We start from the raw sequence: 21737 nt of genomic DNA, 5'->3' as shown, positions 1-21737 counted from the left end.
ATATTCAAGCATTTTACCCTCAAAGAAAATTCAGGCATTTCTGAGTATTAAGTAGCCAAAGCCTTTATCTGGGACTCAGTGAAGGATATTTGACTCCCAAAAGCAACTTCCACCATAAAATGACACAGCACTGCCTGTAAAAATGCAAAACAAATTCTGGAGTATCTATTGCCAATGAGCAAGAGGTAGGGTGAGATTTATGCAAGAACTTGCGATATCGATTTTGAAGCAAACCAGGTTTATTTAATCAGCAAATAGCACCATTTAAAAAAGACATCTCCACGACAAACGGAATTCATACTAAAACCACAATAATACCCCCCAATAAAAGCAGTGATTTATTTGGCAAAATACAGTGAGTGGACTATAGGTACATAATACAAAAATTACTCAAGTAAAATCAATCTCAATGACTTAGTGGCTGTGGTCTCTCAATTTGGGCCGATAATAGTGGTGTCACTGTCTGCAGCCACCACCAATTCCTAATGATAAAACACTGCTTTGTTAATCACTCAAACACGGGTTATGTCCCTCCATTCTTATCTTGACACTGACCATGTTTATGAATGAGGCTTGGGTAGAGATCAATGGCACAGAAGCTTATGGCCACCTTGCAATCAATTAAGTCGCAGGGCTGTTTGCGTTATCTGTCAACCATGTTGGTTCTTCTCGGAAATCTCCGACAGGATTTCCGTATGCACCCCCCCATCCACCTTCACTGCTTTCCATTTCTCGCAGTGTTGGACAAGGTATTTACCAAGACTCGCTTCCACAGCCATATTTCCTTCCTCAGTGACTGTCTTAGTCTACGACTAAATTTCAACTTAAATTCCACCCTGCATGTAACCTCCAGGATTACAGGATATACAACATTCTTCCAACTGCTGCTCTCGCCACATCCTGAAAGCCACACAGTGCCATGCAGCGCCACATGAAGACACTCGACATCTCTCTCCAGCCTCTCTCAAAGCTGTCCCTGTCCCCAGTTTCACTTCTTCCTTCGCATTATTCGACGCCTTAACAAGAATCTTTTCCTGTTTCTTACAGATATTAAGGAAGGCAAGCTTCAACAACTCAACACCATTGCCCACCCTAGGCCCTCCACCAGTCCCAATCCCTTGTGCCCCATTTCTCCCAGTATCAATACGACTGCCCATCCCAGGTCCTACACCAGTCCCACTCCCTTGTACTCCATTTCTCCCAGTATCAACACCACTGCCTATCCCAGGTCCTCCACTAGTCTTAATCCCTTGTACCCCATTTCTCCCAGCCACTGCCGTGTGTTCACCTTCTGCGACCTTCCCCTCTCGGAGGCTGAGCGTGCTGTTCTCAGCAAAGGACTCAGCTTTGTATCCTTGCATCCCCACCTCAATGAATTCCAGGCTCGACAAGATGTTAAACTCTTCTTTCGTCGCCTTCATCTCCGTGCCCACTTCTTTAGGCAAGATTCCTCCCCCCGTTCCACTGATCCTTTCACGTGCCTCCAACATTCTGCCTCCAAGTGGACCCCCCCCACCGGGACAATTACCTGCCCTTGATCTTTTCCTTGAGAACTGTCGACAGGACATTGGCCCCCCCTCACCCTTTCCAACCTCTCCCCTTCCGAACTTTCTTCTCCTCACTCCGTCAGGTCTAACCCAGACTTTTTCAAACCTGCCGACAAAGGGTGTACTGTTGTCGTCTGACACACTGACCTCAACCTCGCAGAGGCTGAGCACCAACTCTCAGATACTTCCTCTTACCTCCACCTGGACCATGACCAGACCACTGAACGTCAAGCCATTATCTCCAGCACCATTAAAGATCTCATTTCGGATCACATCGGATGCCTTCCCCTATGGCTTCCAACCTCTGTCTCCCAACCCCCGACAGCCCGCTTTTACCTATTTCCCAAAATTCACAAAAAGGACTGTCCCAGCAGGCTCATTGTGCCAGCATGCTCCTGCCCCACCGAACTTATTTCTTTTTATCTTGTCTCCATCCTCACTCCTCTGGTCCATTCCCTCCCCACCTACCTCCGGGTTTCCTCTGATGCCCTGCGTCATATTGACAGCTTCTAGTTTGTGGGTCCCAACCGCATTCTATTCACCATGGATGTGCAATCTCTCTACACCTCCATCCCACACCAGGATGGTCTGGGAGCTCTTCGTTTCTTTCTCGAAAAGAGGCCCGGACAATTCCCATCCACCACCACTTTCCTCCGCCTGGCTGAACTCGTTCTCTCTCAACAACTTCTCCTTTAACTCATCCCACTTTCTCCAAATCAAAAGGTGTAGCAAAGGGTACCCGCATGGGTCCTAGTTATGCTTGCCTTTTTATTGGGCATGTGGAACATTCCTTGTTCCAAGCCTATACGGGCCCCCTCCCACAACTCCTTTACCCAGACATTGATGGCTATTTTCCCCAAAAGCAATATATTAGATCTTGGATAATCAGATCATACAATAATGCCAATGTCTCCCTTCACTTGGTGGGTGTTAGGATGTGGGCAGCAGATTTTTAATGACTTGGAACTGCACAAATAGTAGAACATGAAAAGCCATAGGTGAGTGCATCGGAATAGCAAGTCCAGATGTAACAAAAGCATGGAAACTTTCAGCAATCAAGCAGAGACAAGACGATGTTCCGGACGTGTTAAAAGCCCGTCTTAGTGGTGGTGTAAATGGGTGGTCTGAATCTCAGAGGTCAAAAGTCTGGTTCAGCCTCGTTGTTCCCAACAAGAGGGATCAGGTCAATGCCAATGAAAATAATGGGTTCAGTCTTCCAGATATCTATTTTAAATTGTTCCCCATCCTACACAAGATAACAGACAACTAATCTGACAAATTAGAGACAGTGGAGAGGCCTAGAAAGGTGATGAGAGAGCTGGGTGCTGTCCGGGTAATGGGGAAACAGATGCCAGGTTTCCTGATAATGATGCCAAGAGATAGCATATAGATGCAGACCAAAAAAAGGGGCGAGGCGAGCAGGGTGGAAAAGAGGGCAAGGATAGTTCCCTGGACATAGAACAGTACAGGCCTTCAGCCCACTATGTTGTGCCGACCATTAATCCTAATCTAAGATCAACCTAACCTACACCCCTTCAATTTACTGCTGTCCATGTGCCTGTCTAAGAACCACTTAAATGTCCCTACTGACTGACTCCACCACCTCTGCTGGCAGTGCATTCCACACACCCACCACTCTCTGTGTAAAGAACCTACCTCTGACATCTCCCCTATATCTTCCTCCAATCACCTTCAAATTATGTCCCCTCATGACAGCCATTTACACCCTGGGGAAAAGTCTCTGGTATCCACTCTATCTATGCCTCTCATCACCTTGTACACCTCTATCAAGTCACCTCTCTGCCTTCTTCGCTCCAGTGAGAAAAACCCGAGCTCCCTCAACCTTTCTTCAAAAGACATGCCCTCCAGTCCAGGCAGCATCCTGGTAAATCTCCTCTGTACCCTATCCAATGCACCCACATTCTTCCTATAATGGAGGCGACCAGAACTGGACACAATATTCCAAGGGTGGTCTAAATAGAGTTTCATAAAGCTGCAGCAAAACCTCACGCTCTTAAGCTCAATCCCCCGTTAATGAAAGCCAACACACCATACGCCTTCTTAACAACCCTATCAACCTGGGTGGCAACTTGGAGGGATCCGTGTACGTGGACCCCAAGATCCCTCTGTTCCTCCACAATTCCAAGAATCCTGCCTTTAACCCGGTATTCATCATTCAAATTTGACCTTCCAAAATTAATCACGTCAAGGTTGAACTCCATCTTCTACTTCTCAGCCCAGCTCTGCATCCTGTCAATGTCCTTTTGTAACCTGCAACAGCCCTCAACATTATCTACAACTCCCCCAACCTTTGTGTCATCAGCAAACTTACTAACCTACCCTTCCACTTCCTCTACATAGGAGTAGAATTAGGCATTCAGCCCATCGAGTCTGCACCGCCATTCGATCATGGCGAATATATTTCTCATTCCCATTCTCCTGCCTTCTTCTCGTAACCCTCGATCTCCTTATTAATCAAGAACCTAATGTATGGTTGCCTTAGAGACAGTGACCTGGGCCCCACAACCTTCTCCACCAATGAGTGCCACAGATTCACCACCCACTGGCTGAAGAAATTCCCCCTTATCTCAGTTTTAAAGGATCTTCCCTTCAGTCCGAGGCTGTGCCCTCAGGTTCGAGACTCTCCTACTAATGGAAACATCTTCTCCACATCCACTCTATCTAGGCCTCAGCATTCTGTATGTTTCAGCAAGATCCCCGTCATTCTTCTAGACGCGATTTAAGTAAAAAAGTTCAGTGGTGCACTGTAATGTGAGTTGCGATGACCGGGAAGAGAAGGATTTCTCAGAGTTATCTAACTTTGACCTTTTAATGTATGTACCACAGTACAGTTAAGGAAAGACATCGGAGTCTGAGTTTTTACATGCATTATTTTTTCTGTCTTTCCATTTATCCTGTTTGTTTTCACTTCCATTGTTTGGGGCTCTGTTTGAAGGTGATGGGATATTATTAGACATGATATTAGAACATACAGTGCAGAAGGTGATTGATAAGATATTGTAAAGGGGGAGGGGTGGGCCACTGAGCCTGGACCTTAAATGGATGATATGTTTGCTTTCTGCAACTGTTGCTATTGTTTTGAAAACTTATGTTAAGAGTTGGGGGGGTGGGTAAAAGATCCAGCAGCTGGTGGAATCCTAGGCGCCTGGGGCGCAACCTGCTAGGCTAGCTGGTTAGGCTGGTTCACGGGGGCAAAGTGGGGGGCTGAGCTGAAAAGTGACGGGTGGGGGGGGAACTGCTGACGATTAGGGGACTTCCAGGAGGCTGGAGTTGGAGACTAGATGGTGGTTGCTGCCGGGGGTGATCTGGGGAGGTGCGGGCCATGGGCAAAGGGCTGGCCTAGGAAAAGTCATGGCCGATTATCAGGGGACTCGCACCTTTTGGTTATGGGGGTGATTTTAACACTGTCTTGGATCCCAGGATGGACCGATCAACTTCTAGGTCGGGGAAAGTATCAGCAATGGCGAAAGAGCTGCGGAGGTTCATGGAGGGTGTTGATCTGTGGAGATGTGAGAGGCCAAGGAGCAAGTAATAATCATTCTCTCATGTGCACAAAGCGTACTCCAGGATCCTTTTTTTTATACTGGACAAAACATTGTTAGCAGGGGTGGTGGACACAGAGTATTCAGCAATCATAGTATTGGATCATGCGCCACAATGGCTAGACCTACAGGTGAACATGGGAAATTCTCAGCGCCCACAGTGGAGGCTAGATGCAGGGCTGTTAGCAGACGACAAGATATGCGAGCGAGTGAGGGAGGCCATTCGGGGATATATAAAAACCAGTGGCACGGGAGACACCGCAGCTGGGGTGGTGTGGGAGGCACTGAAAGCGGTCATCAGAGGGGAATATATTTCGATTCGGAGCCATAGGGAAAGACTGAACGGGCGGAGCTGGAATGGCTAGTAGGGGAAATCTTACATGTAGATAGGAGATATGTGGCGTCTCCGAATGAGGAGTCCTTGAAGGAGCGTCAGAGACTGCAAATGGATTTTGGGCTCCTTTCCACAGGCAAGACGGAGCGACAGCTGAGAGGGTAAAAGGGGCAGTATGTGAATATGGGGAGAAAGCTACCAGGATGGTGGCACATCAGCTGAGGAAGCACAAGGCGGCGAGAGAAATAGGGAAAATTAAGGATGTGAAGGGGAAAGTACTGAGGGACCCGGGGACGGTTAATGAAGTGTTTCGTAAATTCTATAGTCGTTTATATGAATCTGAACCATCTGCGGTGGAAGGAGGGAATAAACCAATTACTGGAGAGGCTAGAGTTCCCGAAATAGATGAGGAGCTGCTGGAAGTCTTGGGGGCCCAATTGGGCTCGGTGAAGTGATGGACGGATTGGGGGCAATACAATCAGGTAAGGCCCCGGGACCTGACAAATTCTCAGTGGAATTTTATACAAAGTTTTCTGGGCTGGTGGGACCGCTGTTAGTTAAAGCTTTCAATGAATCCAAGGAGTTTGGAGTGCTTCCCCCAACGCTATCACAGGCATTAATGTCTCTCATCCTGAAATGAGACAAGGACCCGGAGAGCTGTGGATTGTACAGACCAATTTCCCTTTGAAATGTAGATGCTAAAATGTAGGAGCTGGTTTAGCACAGTGGGAAAAACAGCTAGCTTGTAATGCAGAACAAGACCAGCAGCGCGGGTTTAATTCCCATACTGGCCTCCCCGAACAGGCGCCGGAGTGTGGCGACTAGGGACTTTTCACAGTAACCTCATTGAAGCCTACTTGTGACAATAAGCCATTACTATCTGGGCAAGGGGCCAGGAAAGGAGACTCAGGGAGTTACCTTTTAATGTAGTGGCAGGGAGTTTTAGATATTTAGGGATTCAAGTGGCGAAAGTGCGGGGGCAGCAAGTGGTCGGCCAAATGAAAAGGGATTTCCACAGATAGGACATGCTCCCACTGACGCTAGCGGGAAGGGTCCAGACGGTGAAGATGATAGTCCTCCCAAGACTGCTGTTCTTTTTTCAATGCCTTCCGATTTTTGTCCCAAAGGCTTTTTTCAGAAAAATAAATGTGACGATTACAGGTAGTGTGTGAGCGGGTTAAACCCGGAGAGTAAAGAGTGCACACCTGGAGCGGGGTCGCGGAGGGAGGAGCCTTGCCCTCCCGAGCTTTATTAATTATTACTGGGCGGCCAACATATTAATGGCCAGGAAGTAGGTAGTGGGGGTGGCCTGAGAGCAAGTGGAAGCAACATCCTGCAAGGGTACGAGTTTGAAGGCTTTACTAACGGTGCCCCTGCCGTTCTCACCGGCTCAATACTCTACAAGCCCCGTGGTGGTGGCAGCCATATGAATGTGGGGCAATGGAGGCAGCACATGGGATTGGAGGGCGCGTCAGTGTGGTCTCCGATTTGTAGCAATCACTGGTTTGTCCCAGGGAGGCTTGATAAGGGCTTCAGGAGGTGGCAGCAGTGAGGGACCGAGAGATTTGGGGATTTATTTATCCAGGAGAGCTTTCCGACCTTGAAGACACTAGAGGAGTTCGAGCTACCAGGCGGGAATGCGCTTTGATACCTTCATTACCTTCATGGCCTGGACTTTGTACAAAGGCAGGTTCCTAGCTTTCATCCTCCTCCCCCTGAGGGCACTACAGGATAAGGTGATGTCAAAAACAGGGGTTGGAGAGGGAAGGATTACAGAGATATACAAGGAGTTGATGGGGTGGGAGGGGGCCCCAATCAGGGAAGTGAGAAGAGAGAAATGGAAAAGTGGGAAAAAGCCTTGGTGAGTCAATTCATCCTCATCCTGTACCAGACTTAGCCCGATCCAGTTCAAAGTGGTCCACAGGGCCCACATGATGGTAGTCCGGATGAGCAGGTTCTTTGACGAGGTGGAGGACAGATGTGGGCGGTGTGGGGGGTAGCCCAGCTAACCATGTACATATGTTCTTGGCACGTCCAAAGTGGAGGGGCAATTCTGGCAGGGATTTGCGGATGTTATGTCAGAAGTCCTGGAAGGGAGGGTAACTCAACAGTCCAGAACTGGCAATATTTGGGGTATCGGATGATCCAGGGGCCAAGAGATCGATGTTCCTGCCTTTGCTGTGATGGAGGGACTCAGAGACCCCAAAGTCAGGTGTGTGGGTCAGCTATATGGCAGGGTTTCTCAGTCTGGAAAAAAATCAAGTTCGCCTTGAGGATCAACTCAAGGGTTCGCCCAGAGATGGCAAATGTTCTTTGACTTCTTCAAAGAAAATTGAATGTCAGCAGTAAAAAAAAAGGAGGGGGGGGGGGGGGATAGGAGGCATGGCAGTGTTAGACAAGAACAGGGAACTCAGTATACAGATAATTAGGAATAGGGTGCGGGCAGTAGGGAACATTGTTTTTTCCATATGTCGGCCCACGTGATTGTTCAAGAAATGTAAAACTGTAAAAAAAAATTAAAATATATTTAGTGTGCCCAATTCATTTTTTCCAATTAAGGGGCAATTTAGTGTGTCCAATCCACCTAGCCTGCACATCTTTGGGTTGTGGGGGCGAAACCCACGCAAACCATTTAAACTGTAAAAGTTACAAATGCTTCAATAAAATATTTTCTTTTAAAAAAGTATCAAAATACTGCAGGTAGACAAGGAGGATGAGGAAAGATTATGAGCATTTGTCACACAATGTTAATTGTACTTTTGCGATCAACAATTTCACTGCTGCAGCTTGAGCAACAATGTCAATTAGAGATTTCACACTTACAGTTTTGGGAAAGGTGTGCATGAATTTGGGAGTCAAAAGCACATTCAAAGGAGACAGATGGGTCAAGGATTTTTAAGGATGGAATGGTTACAGCAGATTTGAAGAAACATGGGACAATGTCAGTACCACAATGCTAACATGGGAGCCAGGAAGAGAAGTTGGGCAGTTAGCAGTTTCATAGGATTGAGGAAGCAGAAGCTTGGACAACTAAAGCTTGGAGAAGGCAAAAGGGGAAATAGGAGATATACTTAAGCAACATGCAAGTTTAGAACTAGGACATTATAGAATAAAAGGGTGATTGGCCTGAAGACTCGTGAAGGAAAGAAAGAGAGTCAGCCAATTGGATGATCCCAATCTTAGTGACAAAGAAGTCACGGTTTTTGTTGGAGACGAGAGTTGAGACAATAGCCCACTGTAGGACAAAATCATCACGTTCCACGATGATCCTGAAATACTGACCAATTTTGGCATAAGTCATCAGGACCCAATCATGCTCTGCATGGGCTAACCAAATCTATGGGTAGGAATAAAGCAATTGTCCACCTACCTGTTCAAGATTCGGGCCATTCAAGTGATCGAGGCCAAGGTCCAAAAGTAATTGTTACAATTCAGGTTTGTAAGACTGTCATTAAAAATGTACGGTCATGAGGCCTGTTTAGTCACAAGTGCTTTTGGCCTGTTAGTAACTGTCAAAAGTATTAAAACATGAAATCTTGTTGTGACATCCTTTCAGCTATTACTTTGAACTTTCTAACAATGAAAGTAACTAGGAGGGCTTGATTAGAACAAGAAAGCCATGTGCGATGATACTGCCTGGGGTGCCCAATGAACATGGATTGGGAATTTACTTGGAGAGAAAAAGTAAGGCAGGCAGTAAACTAAGGTGAGAAAGTCAAGGGTGAAATCAGAGGCTGAGAGAAGGAATGGAAGCCATCTCAGTGAGACATTTTTCTGGCACTTGAGGGTGGTAGAGAGAAAAAGATGCTAAATGAAGGAGGAAAGAGATAAAACAAGCAAAATGTTCAAAGGGAGAAGTGCCAGGGGTGTAGAGGAACAGACCGGGGTACTAATTTGGTGATAAAAACGCAGCCACTGCAATGCTCTGGGCAAGGCAAATGGTAGAAGGTATAACCAGGCAGAGAGGCTCAATATAGAATATATAGTCAGGTTTCATCAAAGTCATGATGTCGATGCATTCATCCACAACAAACTCATAGTTGACAACATCATGGTGATAAGTGAATTGGCACACTGGGGAAGTAAGCAAAGAGGGTGTCGACAGCAGGGTAGGGAAGGGGGATCAGCAAGACTAGCCCCATTTTTAGGTGAGAGTAAAGAGATGGAGACAGTTGGGTTTGATACTTGTATGGAAGCAGCAACCGGTGCTTCAAAGGGACCCCTCAGAGACTCGAGAGGTACGAGGAAAACTATGCTATGCAAGGAAGAGTCAAGTATGCAGCATGCGAGTAGGAAGACTGATGAACTGAGGTAGAGATCGTCGAGCAGAATATCCAGGGAGGTGAGAAAAGAGGCATAAGACAATGCAATAAAAAGTAGCCATTCCTCTAGCACAGGGGTGGGCAAACTACGGCCCGCGGGCCGCATGCGGCCCGCCAAAGGTCTTTATGCGGCCCACCAAGTCATTAAAAAAAAAAAATTTCTTTTTAAAAAAAAATTTTTTTTTTTTTTTTAAATTTTTAATTTTTTTTAAGGTTAATGGGGGGGGGGGGCTGTTGGGCTACTTACTGGTATAGGGTGGATACATTGACTTGAGTAGGGTGATCATTGCTCGGCACAACGTCGAGGGCCGAAGGGCCTGTTCTGTGCTGTACTGTTCTATGTTCTATATGAGGCGCCCAGAATCATAACCGGGTGAAGTAATTATTTTACTTAATATACTATGCGGCCCTTTAAAATTGTGAATTTCTGAATGTGGCCCTTGCACGGAAAAGTTTGCCCACCCCTGCTCTAGCACATCAAGTACTCATTGCAGCAACATTTTAAAATACAATTCGTAGAAATTGATTTATCTACATAGCTGTGCCTTCTGAGGTGCATTATGGTGCATGACTAAAGGAACTTCGGTGTGAAATAATCAGTACAGAAGGAGACCATCTTAGTCTGTGCTGGATGGGAAAACAATTTGATGATCTGACAAACAATTGTACAGGTACCTGACATTGTGCCGATTCATATTTTCTGTTTGGAGTACAAGCTTCATAGTTTTACAAAACATGGTAGGCTGAAGGTCATTCTACATATTAGCATTATGTACAAGAATATATTCTGTGACAAGGTTACCCATTGCTCGATCAGCGCACAAGGGAATTCCGTCTTCATGGTATTACTGCAACAATGTGCAATACCCTGCTTGAATGACTCATAGGTGCCATTAATGCCTCTGTCAGGCTACTTAATCAGTTTGGAGGTTGAGATCTCCCAAGGCCATACAAGCTTAATATTACTGCTGGCAAAAAAAATTGTATCCAGTGAGTAGGTGTTTTATAAAAAGAAATAACTTGTGCTACATCTCCTAGAGCACTTTAAAGCAGAAACTTTGTAATCACATGAAGAACTAAATTAGCACAGCGAACCACAATTTTAACGACCATTTTCAACAAAATGCCTTATTGAACAGAGTTCTGCTGTGCTCCACTCCACTGCACTACTTATTTCATGCCCTATGAAGTGCAATAGCATTCAGCCCCACCCCCACTTGCTGCATCCTAGTTACATACTGATGAATTATTTAGACTGTGAGCTGCATTGCCTCAATAGACTGTACATGACACTGATCTCTACCACCCGTAGGTCTGTAAAGTAAACTCATCTCACTTCAAAAAAATTTACAAATTTAGAGAGTATGACCATTATTGTTTCAAAGGTGTTGGATTTCAGAACCAAAACAGGATACGCAGTAAAGGCTTATGGTACTCTTGTTTAGTCGCAGTCACGGCCATTGTCTTATTCATTGGGCTGCAACCTCCGGACACCAGGGCAGTATAATTTGTGGGCGGGGGGGGAAGCAAAGGTCCGCAGAGGAGCGCACCCCCATCGTCGGACATTCCTGATCAAGGATTGTAATGCAATTGCCAGGGATTTCCCCCCCCTCTGCAGGGAACCAAGCAAAAATGTAATTTAAATTACAAACTTCAGATGGTTCCGACTGTTATACCATGTTAGTCAGGAAATGTTAGAACAGGCATTGTCAAACTTGGGGGCGCGACTGGCGGGTGGGTCACAGGCGGGTGTCGGGAGAGTCGCGAAGCCATCCGTTGCAGCGCTCCCGATCACGCAAACCTGCGCACAACAGCCGGCTGTTAATAACGCCGGCTGCAAGTGGCCTTCAAAATGGCCGCGAGCATGTAAAAAAATGCAGCCACATTGCACATCATCGGCGCGCATGCACATAGAACATAGAACAGTACAGCACAGAACAGGCCCTTCGGCCCTCAATGTTGTGCCGAGCAATGATCACCCTACTCAAACCCACGTATCCACCCTATACCCGTAACCCAACAACCCCCCCTTAACCTTACTTTTTAGGACACTACGGGCAATTTAGCATGGCCAATCCACCTAACCCGCACATCTTTGGACTGTGGGAGGAAACCGGAGCACCCGGAGGAAACCCACGCACACATGGGGAGGACGTGCAGACTCCGCACAGACAGTGACCCAGCCGGGAATCGAACCTGGGACCCTGGAGCTGTGAAGCATTTATGCTAACCACCATGCTACCGTGCTGCCACATAGTTTTGTGCATGCGCGCCGATGATCTGGCACACATGCGCAGTGCGGCCGTTTTTTAAAAAACAGTCGCAGCTTTTTGTTTTACAAGTTTGGCGGGATTTTATTCATTTATTATATTTTTTAAACAGGTTCGGGGGCGGGGGGGGGGGTTATATTTGATAAAATTTTACAGGAAAAAAATGCAGAACTTTGGACAGATGGAGACCCAACACTTTCCGTCACCCAACAGGTTCCATTGGAGGAGCGTGTACAAGGGCCAACGGGAGCCAAAACCATTTTCTCCTTTTTTGTCAGCAGCAAACAAGCTAAGAGAAAATGGTGGGTCATGCGGATCGGCCGGCGCGGGCCACGCAGGTTGGCAAAAATGGGTCTCAGGAATAAAAGTTTGAAGAACACTGTTAGAAGGATTAAAATCACTTCCAACGTCCAGTTAACTGTTGTATACACCCGCACTACCACGCACCCCCTCCTCTCACCAGGACTCCCCCAACACCCCAAACGCAATTCCGATTGCCACTCTGTGGAAGTTTATGCCCAAAGAGTACCAAAATACTCCAATAAAAACACTGTTAGTTAGCAGCTCTTGCTTTTTCAAATCATGAGCACATTTTCAAATAATCAGAAACCTTTCAGCAAATCCCATCTGTACAGCTCAAAATCGCATTTTTTTTCTAAATAAATTAACCACTGCAAAGGCAAAATCCATACTAGAAAGCAAACTTGGTCAGTTCTGTTTGGTTGTCACATATACTTGTTCCAGCATTTTCAATTCAGAATTGCAATACTTATATTGCAATATCATATATATCTTTATTTCCTTGCATACACATTTAGCGAGCAACATATTTAGCTGGCAAACAGGTACTTCAGGAATACTTTCACAATATTTAATCAAAGAATCTCCAAAATTACCAGTGATCAATGGGCTGATAAATAGCCACGTATCTAAACACCATGATGAAATCCAATAAATCTATGCCAGTTAGTTGTCCATGAACAACGTCCAGTCGAATTATTCTATATGGTTACAGCAACTGCCTCCTTTATAGACTCATTCAACCATTCACTGTGGCAGTGCAGTCACAGATTTATACTCTAGTTACACATTACAAGATTAAATTATTCTTTTCTACACGTCACCTACAAAAATAAATTCACACGCCCATGTATTAGGAAGTATGGTGCAAGGTTTCTTCTTTCAGGGTACGATTGCGCTTCCAACTCAAGAATTCCAAAGTTTCACAAATAAACCATGGTTACACTGTTGAGCTCATTTACCATTTATGTTAAAAATAGAAATAATTCAAGCAATCTTTACATTACCAATTTGAGAAAGGAAAAACTGTCATGACAACGCTGCAATTCCCTACCACCTTTCTCTTCAACCCTGCAGCACCAGCTTGAACAAGCAACCTCTGCTTCAACGTCGTTTAGAAAAGGATAACAAGTAGGGCAGCACGCTGGCACAGTGGGTTAGTCTTGCTGCCTCACGGCGCCGAGGTCCCAGGTTCGATCCCGGCACTGTCCGTGTGGAGTTTGCACATTCTCCCCGTGTCTGCGTGGGTTTCGCACCGCCAACCCAAAGATGTCATGCCAGCGACTGATAGAAATGAGGCTATGACAGGTGAGGACCTTGAGAGGATTGTTATCACTAAGGAGGTAGTGATGGACAAGTTAATGGGGCTAAAGGTAGACAAGTCTCCTGGCCCTGATGGAATGCATCCCAGAGTGCTAAAAGAGACGGCTAGGGAAATTGCAGATGCACTAGTGATAATTTACCGAAATTCACTAGACTCTGGGGTGGTCCCGGTGGATTGGAAATTAGCAAACGTGACACCACTGTTTAAAAAAGGTAGGCAGAAAGCAGGAAATTATAGGCCAGTGAGCTTAACTTCGGTAGTAGGGAAGATGCTGGAATCTATCATCAAGGAAGAAATAGCGAAGCATCTGGATAGAAATTGTCCCATTGGGCAGACGCAGCATGGGTTCATAAAGCGCAGGTCATGCCTAACTAATTTAGTGGAATTTTTTGAGGACATTACCAGTGCAGTAGATAACGGGGAGCCAATGGATGTGGTATATCTGGATTTCCAGAAAGCCTTTGACAAGGTGCCACACAAAAAGTTGCTGCATAAGATAAAGATGCATGGCATTACGGGTAAAGTAGTTGCATGGATAAAGGATTGGTTAATTAATAGAAAGCAAAGAGTGGGGATTAATGGGTGTTTCTCTGGTTGGCAATCAGTAGCTAGTGGTGTCCCTCAGGGATCCGAGTTGGGCCCACAATTGTTCACAATTTACATAGATGATTTGGAGTTGGGGACCAAGGGCAATGTGTCCAAGTTTGCAGATGACACTAAGATGAGTGGTAAAGCGAAAAGTGCAGAGGATACTGGAAGTCTGCAGAGGGATTTGGATAGGTTAAGTGAATGGGCTAGGGTCTGGCAGATGGAATACAATGTTGACAAATGTGAGGTTATCCATTTTGGTAGGAATAACAGCAAACTGGATTATTATTTAAACGATAAAATATTAAAGCATATTAAAAATATTAAGTCACCCAGAGAGACTTGGGTGTGCTAGTGCATGAGTCACAGAAGGTTGGTTTACAGGTGATTAAAAAGGCAAATGGAATTTTGTCCTTCATTGCTAGAGGGATGGAGTTTAAGACTAGGGAGGTTATGTTGCAATTGTATATGGTGTTAGTGAGGCCACACCTGGAGTATTGTGTTCAGTTTTGGTCTCCTTACTTGAGAAAGGACGTACTGGCACTGGAGGGTGTGCAGAGGAGATTCACTAGGTTAATCCCAGAGCTGAAGGGGTTGGATTATGAGGAGAGGTTGAGTAGACTGGGACTGTACTCGTTGGAATTTAGAAGGATGAGGGGGGGATCTTATAGAAACATTTAAAATTATGAAGGGAATAGATAGGATAGATGCGGGCAGGTTGTTTCCACTGGCGGGTGAAAGCAGAACTAGGGGACATAGCCTCAAAATAAGGGGAAGTAGATTTAGGACTGAGTTTAGGAGGAACTTCTTCACCCAAAGGGTTGTGAATCTATGGAATTCCTTGCCCAGTGAAGCAGTTGAGGCTCCTTCATTACATGTTTTTAAGGTAAAGATAGATAGTTTTTTGAAGAATAAAGGGATTAAGGGTTATGGTGTTCGGGCCGGAAAGTGGAGCTGAGTCCACAAAAGATCAGCCATGATCTCATTGAATGGCGGAGCAGGCTCGAGGGGCAAGATGGCCTACTCCTGCTCCTAGTTCTTATGTGCAGCATAAGTGGATTGAACACGCTAAATTGCCCTTTAATTGGAAACAAAATAAATTGGGTACACTAAATTTAAGAAAAAGGATATCAGCTATTGTTGACGTTTAACCTGATCCAAAATGGCACTGAAATGCTGGGCACTTCTGACAACATGTAGCCATCTGGGTTGGCCACTTCCCGATTCCAAAATGGAGATCCGCTAAGAATGCAGGAAGAAATGGTCAAACGCAGGGAAACAAGCAGGTGCAAAGTTTCCTGGATATTAGAACTTGCAGAACCCAGATGGAACCAAAACCAAAAGCCATCTGCATAGTAATGAGCGATCCCCGGGAACAACTGGATACATTCAAGTAATCAAGACTAAACCAGATTCCTCGGCGCCAGCAGGAGCCAAGACAAAGGAAGGCCACCGGACACTTAGGAACCGCCCAGCAATCAGGGAACAGCTCCAGTATTGGAGAAATCGATCCAAGTAATCAGAACTTAGTCCAATCAATTGGAACCAGGTACAGGGTCCGCCCAAAGGGCGCGAAGCCCCTGGGGACCATAAAAATAGAGTCCCCAAGTTCAATTTGTTCTTCTTGGCACTTGGCTCTCAGCGAGGAGAGACCGGCCTAACAGCTTCTTGGCAGCTCTCAAAGAACTCTTGACCGTGACTCTCAACTCGGAGAGACTTGCCTAGCAGCTGCACCAACCAAGTAAGTGTCCAGTCAACGCACGCTGCGAGAGAGGCGCTCCTAGCTACTAGTCGATACAAGCTTGAAGCCTGCAGACTCAGAATCGAACGAAAGGCCATTGTTACCCGACCTGGTGGGCCTTTCCAAAGCTAAGCATTGGCCTTTTAGTGTTAGAGATAGTCTAGTGAGTAGTGTTTTATGCATGAGTAGCGATTGACTGTGTATATAATAAATGTGTTTTGATTTGAACCTTACTAACTGGTGTATTGAGTTAATGATCAGCACTTGAACTTGAACCTCGTGGTGGTATCATAAAGATACCTGGCGACTCTAGAGCAAGGTGATTAAACAGAGCAAATTAGGTAAAAGCACAATGAGCAACAGATAAATACCTTTGCAACACAAGAGTAGTAATTTGATTTGCATACGTCAAATTATTTTTTTAAAATAAACATACTGATACTCTGCAATTCAGGAAATACCACTTCAAAAGCAATTAGGGATAGGCAATAAATGTTGACCTAGCCAATGAAGCCCACATCCTGTGAACAGAATAAAATAAGTAACATTACCGGCAGTAGTATAAACCAATAGAAAGCAATTACTTCCTGAAATATTGAAGTCATATCAGTAAAGTTGACATGCTGGAGGACCATGATGGAATTAGAATTTTAGCCACCATCTTCCCTGCTCCCCTTAAGAAAAAGACACAGGCCAAAGCTCATGGATAACCAATGAGAAAAGCACTGCTTCATGCTGGTGATACGCAATCGCATATCACACCCGACCCTGGGTACATCTTACTTTCATGATCTTAGCTGTGGGCTTTTGGGACACCACAACTAGCTTTATGCCACAAATCCAAGAGAGCATGATCAAAACAATGCCATACCTTGTTGGGAAGTTCATATCGGTGCAGGGAGCAACCAGACTGTCTGTCCCTCTATCGCGGTCAACGTTTGCGACCAGGTGGCTTTGGAGAGGGAGCATGTGATGTCCACCGGTACGCTTCAGGTCTTCCACGACCAGTGGACGCAGCAGGGCTTGGGTGCATTGTCATATCGGGAATGACATTTCGATTTAATTAGTTAAGTTTCTTTTTGCAGTTTTATTTTATATACAGTACACCACCAGGGGCCGTCTCATCTGTAATTTTGTTTAAACAGTTGCCATTTTGCAAAAACCTACAATAAGATCATCAGTTACTCAACATAAATTTGGCAGTGTTGGTCGATGGAAAATGTTAGCCTGGACACTGAAGAACTCCATGTTCCTCTTTTGCAATAGAAGGACTGGATCCTGTCCACCTAACTATCTGAGGATTGATTTAATATCTGATCCAGAAATCAATCACCAAGGATAAACCCATCAATCCTGTACTCAAATTGAGGATTAAGACTGATTCTACAACTTTCTTAGTGGCAAGAGCACCAGGAACTGAATAAAAGTGACATCCAGTCAGGCGAATTACTAGACGGCAACTTCCTCAACCCCAGCGAGAGAATCAACACACGCAGAGAAAATACATGGGAGGGGAAGAGAGAGAGAGACAGAGGAGAAAAAACTGAAAATAACATGCAACTGAAAGCACATATGCTGTCAGAACTTGAATTAACAATCCTGGTTTGAATTTTTATACAGGATGTTGTCAGTTTGAGCATAGTTATGCACTGCGCACCTGGATATGTTCTCTTCTGGTCTTGTTGGATCAACCAATTGCAGCACTAAGTTATTTTATAAATTTCTGTCTAACATAATAGGTCCATGCTTACCACATGACTGATTCTTAGCCATGTGACCATTTTTGTGGTCTCATGTCAGAAGTGAATTATTAATTATAGTAGAAAGTCTTTTCATAAACACAATTTACGGTGTAATCAATTGTTTTTGTGCTTTAAAACATTACATTTGCCATTTTACTTTGAAATCAGGTAAGTTCACAAAGATTGCTTTGCAGCAGTTATCAGACTCAGCTATTGCAATAGGGACTACACCATTCCTAGGGTTGTACCGCGACACATTTACTTCATTATTTCAAAACCCAACATCTGTGAAGCAGGGCAGTTGCAGAGAAAATAGGCCCAGATCTTCCAGTCACCAGGGAGGCTTTGGCATTTAGCATTATGCGTGGAAGCTAGGGACTTCCTATACCAACTGAAGGATGCAACCACCAAAGGGAACTACGAGATGTCACGGCGAAGCACAGAAGCTACACCCCCTTTGATGGCTACAGTGGAAGGAATGCCCTATGTGGCCCAGTTATGGCAAGGTTTTGTAAAGTTGTTAAGCGTTTAACAGTTTTTAGTCTTTCAAATTTGAAGTTTTAAATTATTTTAAGTAAATGTGGAAATAACTTGACTTGAATTGAAGTACTTCAAATGAAATAAATGGTAAAATGCATAAGATTACAGTGCACTGATTTTTAAAAATTTGTTTACCCGAGGATCCCCAAATATATCTCGGGTCTGAATGCATCGGATTTTAGTTTTAGCAGCAGACAAGGGCAGGGACGATCTTGAGGCGATTTCTTGGCAGGTGCAGGGCATCCAGACATGGTGGGGGTGGGGGGGGGGAAAGAGAGAGAGAGAGAGAGAGAGAGAGAGAGAGAGAGAGAGAGAGAGAGAGAGAGAGAGAGAGAGAGAGAGATAGGGGGAAAGAGAGAGAGAGAGAGGGGGGGGGGGGGGGGGGGGAGAAGAGAGAGAGAGAGAGGGGGGGGAAGAGAAGAGAAGAGATCGATCTGAACGCTTGACAGCGGAAAATGTTTCAAAGGTTATCACCAATGCATTGGAAGGTCAGGGCGATAAATTCACATGAATTTACTTGAGTGATTATTTTCTTGGGGGAGGGAAAGAGCCATCGGTATCAAAGAAAACTGAGCAACTATTCGATAACCTCACCCAACTCCAACATCATAATTGGTGGGAGTGGATAAAGTCAAAATGAAGTAACTAATTAATTTGTTTATCTTTTCAATCACCAAAACCACAGGGATTTAATCACCATTAAAAAATGTATTTTGACATGCAAAGCTTACAGCTGCTCTCAGTCTCCAATTACACAATTACCTAATTGATTCTGTCAAAGGTTTCCAAACCAGTTTTTTACCTATGAACATAGATGTGGTAACTCAACTAGTAACATATTTGTAAAAACTTTTATTTATATAGTGATTTAAATGCAACAAAATGGTCCAAACCACTTCCTAATGGCATTATAAAACAATATAGGACACTGAGCAAGAGAAGGAGCTCAATTTGAGATGACCAAAAGCTTGATCAGAGGTAGTCTTTAAAGACTGCCCTACAAGAGGAAAACGAAGTGGACAGGCCAAGGAATTTAGGAAGGGGAATTAAAATCAGGGATGCTCAAGAAATAAATATTAACACAACATTGAAAAATTCTGGACAGGATCTTTCAAAGTTGTTGTTGGGATATGTGAGACCCTGCCAAGGCCATTGTTATGACCCATCCCTGGGTACCTATGAAGATAGTGGTGGGTATTTTTGAACTAATGGATCAGAATTAAACCTTGCAATGGAGTTTATTTTAAATTGAATGAATGAGTTAGGGTAGGCTTTCTAAATTCAGAGTCGAAGTCGCAATAAGATATTTTGACAACCAGTGAAGTTCCCAAAAAGACTCAGCTAATTTGAAATATCCACTCTGAGGAAAATCAAGTATATTAAAGCTGATTTAGCTATAAACAAATATTACTGTGGCCTATTTGCTACTACACCAATTCGAAGACAGTGACTGTGCCATAAATTCACCCATAATCAAATAATATATTTTGATCAGCGACAATCATTCACTATTCTGTACAACACAATTAAGAACTCACCTGCTAGATTTATACGGGGGAGGGGGGGGAAAGAGAAAGAGGTTTAGTATGAAACGATTACCCTATATTACGAATGCTACTAGCAAGCCTAGGAAAAGTCTGCCCAAACACCTGCAATCCAAAAGTACTCTTGAATTTGGATTCGTGAATGTAATCCAATGTAAAACGGGTTTACAATACAAAGTGAACTCCAAAATGCAGACAAATAATCTGCAACGGGTCGCCGCCGTCACTTTTAAAAACAAACAAAACCGCCGGGTGCCAAATGAACTGTTGAAGGCTTTATTTTTTGGAATTTACCTTAAAACCCTTTAATCTAAAGACAAACCGCTCCGCATGAGGTTAAAGAACAACGATTTCGTCGCAGCCCCTTTCCTTCTGTACAGAGTAAATCCATTGCAATTGGAGACTGGACAACGTAGTAGCTACACTTTGTCAGATCAGGAGTTCACCGTGTAATAACTTCAGACAATCTGATCGTGTCAACATGGGGTGGGGAGGCATTAAACTGGAGAAGTTGGAAGTAAAGTCCGCGGTGGATCTCCCTCCCCTCCCCTGCACCCAGGCGGTACTTACCCTGCTGGATGGTTGGCGAATCCCCGTTATTTCCTGCGGCGTTGTTGCCCCCGGCGGGTATGGGGATGCTGAGCTGCCGCTCGGGCTCCGGCAGACAGCGCTTGCAGAAGGAGTGGAGACAGGGCAGCAGCTTGGGCTCCTTGCCTTGCAGCGTATCGCGGCACACGGCGCACTCGTCCAGCAGGTTCAGGTTCACCTCGGCGGGGGCCGCGGCCGGAGCCACCGCCGCTGCTGCTTTGTCCGGACCCGCTGCCGGGCTGGGTCCTGGAGCCGGACTCGGCCCTGCAGCCGGACTCGGCCCGGGGCCCACTCCCGGACTTAGGCCTGGGCTCGAACCCAGTCCCTCGGCCGCAGCGGCCGTTGGTACGGGTGCCGCGGCCGGGGTTGTTGTTGATGTTGTTGTCGTTGATGATGATAATCCCGTCACCGCCATCGCCGCGTTAACCTCCGGCTCCGCTTTCTCCCCGCTCTCCTCGTCCTTATCGGGCTGCGCGCTCTTCTCCTCGCTAACGCCATTCGCCTCAATGTTATTTCCACCTTTGTTTTCCGCCATCTTTTCTCCTCTCTCTCTCTCTCTCTCTCCACCTCGCCCGCCCGGCCGCTCCGCGCACGCTCACATTCAAAACCCTCTCTCGAGCTCCGGCGACACGGACCGCCGCGTTAAACAGCGGCGCCTATTGGCCAGCTTCGCCCCATCGCCAATACAAAACCACCGCCGATTGGCCGCGCGGGTGGAGCGAGGACATCAGGGCGCGCGCGAGAGCACGTCAGCGGCCGGCGTGCGGCGCCCCGCGCCCCGCGGCTGCAAATGGCGGGCAGGTGCGGGATCGGAATCACGTGGCTGCGCTGTTAAAGTCTCTCTCGCCTTCCCTCAGGCACAGAGAGCAAAGGAAAATAGTCCCTGAAGCTGAAGTGAAAGGTAGTTATCGGGACACTTTATTTTATTGCCTCAGCCACACGGAGTGAAAGCAGAGTTCATTTGCTCTCGGAGATAAATCCGCGTGAGCAAAGGCAGGTCGTAACGTTGGACAGAAGATGCTGAAAAAGTTCAGCAGGTCTGGCAGCGTCTGTGGAGGGAGAAACCAGAGTTACCATCAACCTGAATTTTCAGTCGCCATAGATGTTAAACATGCAGATCACCCCTCCCCCGCGCTTTCTGTTTTTATTTCATGTCTCTAGCACCGCTGTATTTTGCTTTCATTGATGCTAATGTTGAAAACCTATTCACAGGATCACTTCCTGAAATAACTAGAAATATCCATATGCAGCAATGGAAGTATAGTTGTGCCTTTTGGACAGATCGTATTACTATTCAAATATTATGTTCTAATGACGATGCGACATCAGAAAAG

The 21737-nt window shown here is 45.5% G+C and overlaps 1 protein-coding gene across 2 annotated transcripts in view; it reads right to left on the bottom strand.

Moving 5' to 3' along the window:
• trim33 (tripartite motif containing 33) overlaps nucleotides 1-21023 on the bottom strand; it is a 242703-nt gene extending 221680 nt beyond the window's left edge. Inside the window, exon 1 of one of the 2 annotated variants that reach the window (XM_038820775.1) lies at nucleotides 20386-21023. In XM_038820775.1, the coding sequence (XP_038676703.1) occupies nucleotides 20386-20938 (553 nt within the window). In that variant the 5' untranslated portion in view covers nucleotides 20939-21023. The remainder of the gene's footprint in view (nucleotides 1-20385) is intronic. The other variant, XM_038820776.1, reaches the window with a different exon arrangement.
• Between the last annotated feature and the right edge of the window lie 714 nt (nucleotides 21024-21737).

This window comes from Scyliorhinus canicula, chromosome 15 (genome assembly GCF_902713615.1).
Source record: "Scyliorhinus canicula chromosome 15, sScyCan1.1, whole genome shotgun sequence".
Lineage (NCBI taxonomy): Eukaryota > Metazoa > Chordata > Chondrichthyes > Carcharhiniformes > Scyliorhinidae > Scyliorhinus > Scyliorhinus canicula.
The sequence above is the reverse complement of the archived record's forward strand: the minus strand, read 5'-3'. Positions and strand labels throughout refer to the sequence as shown.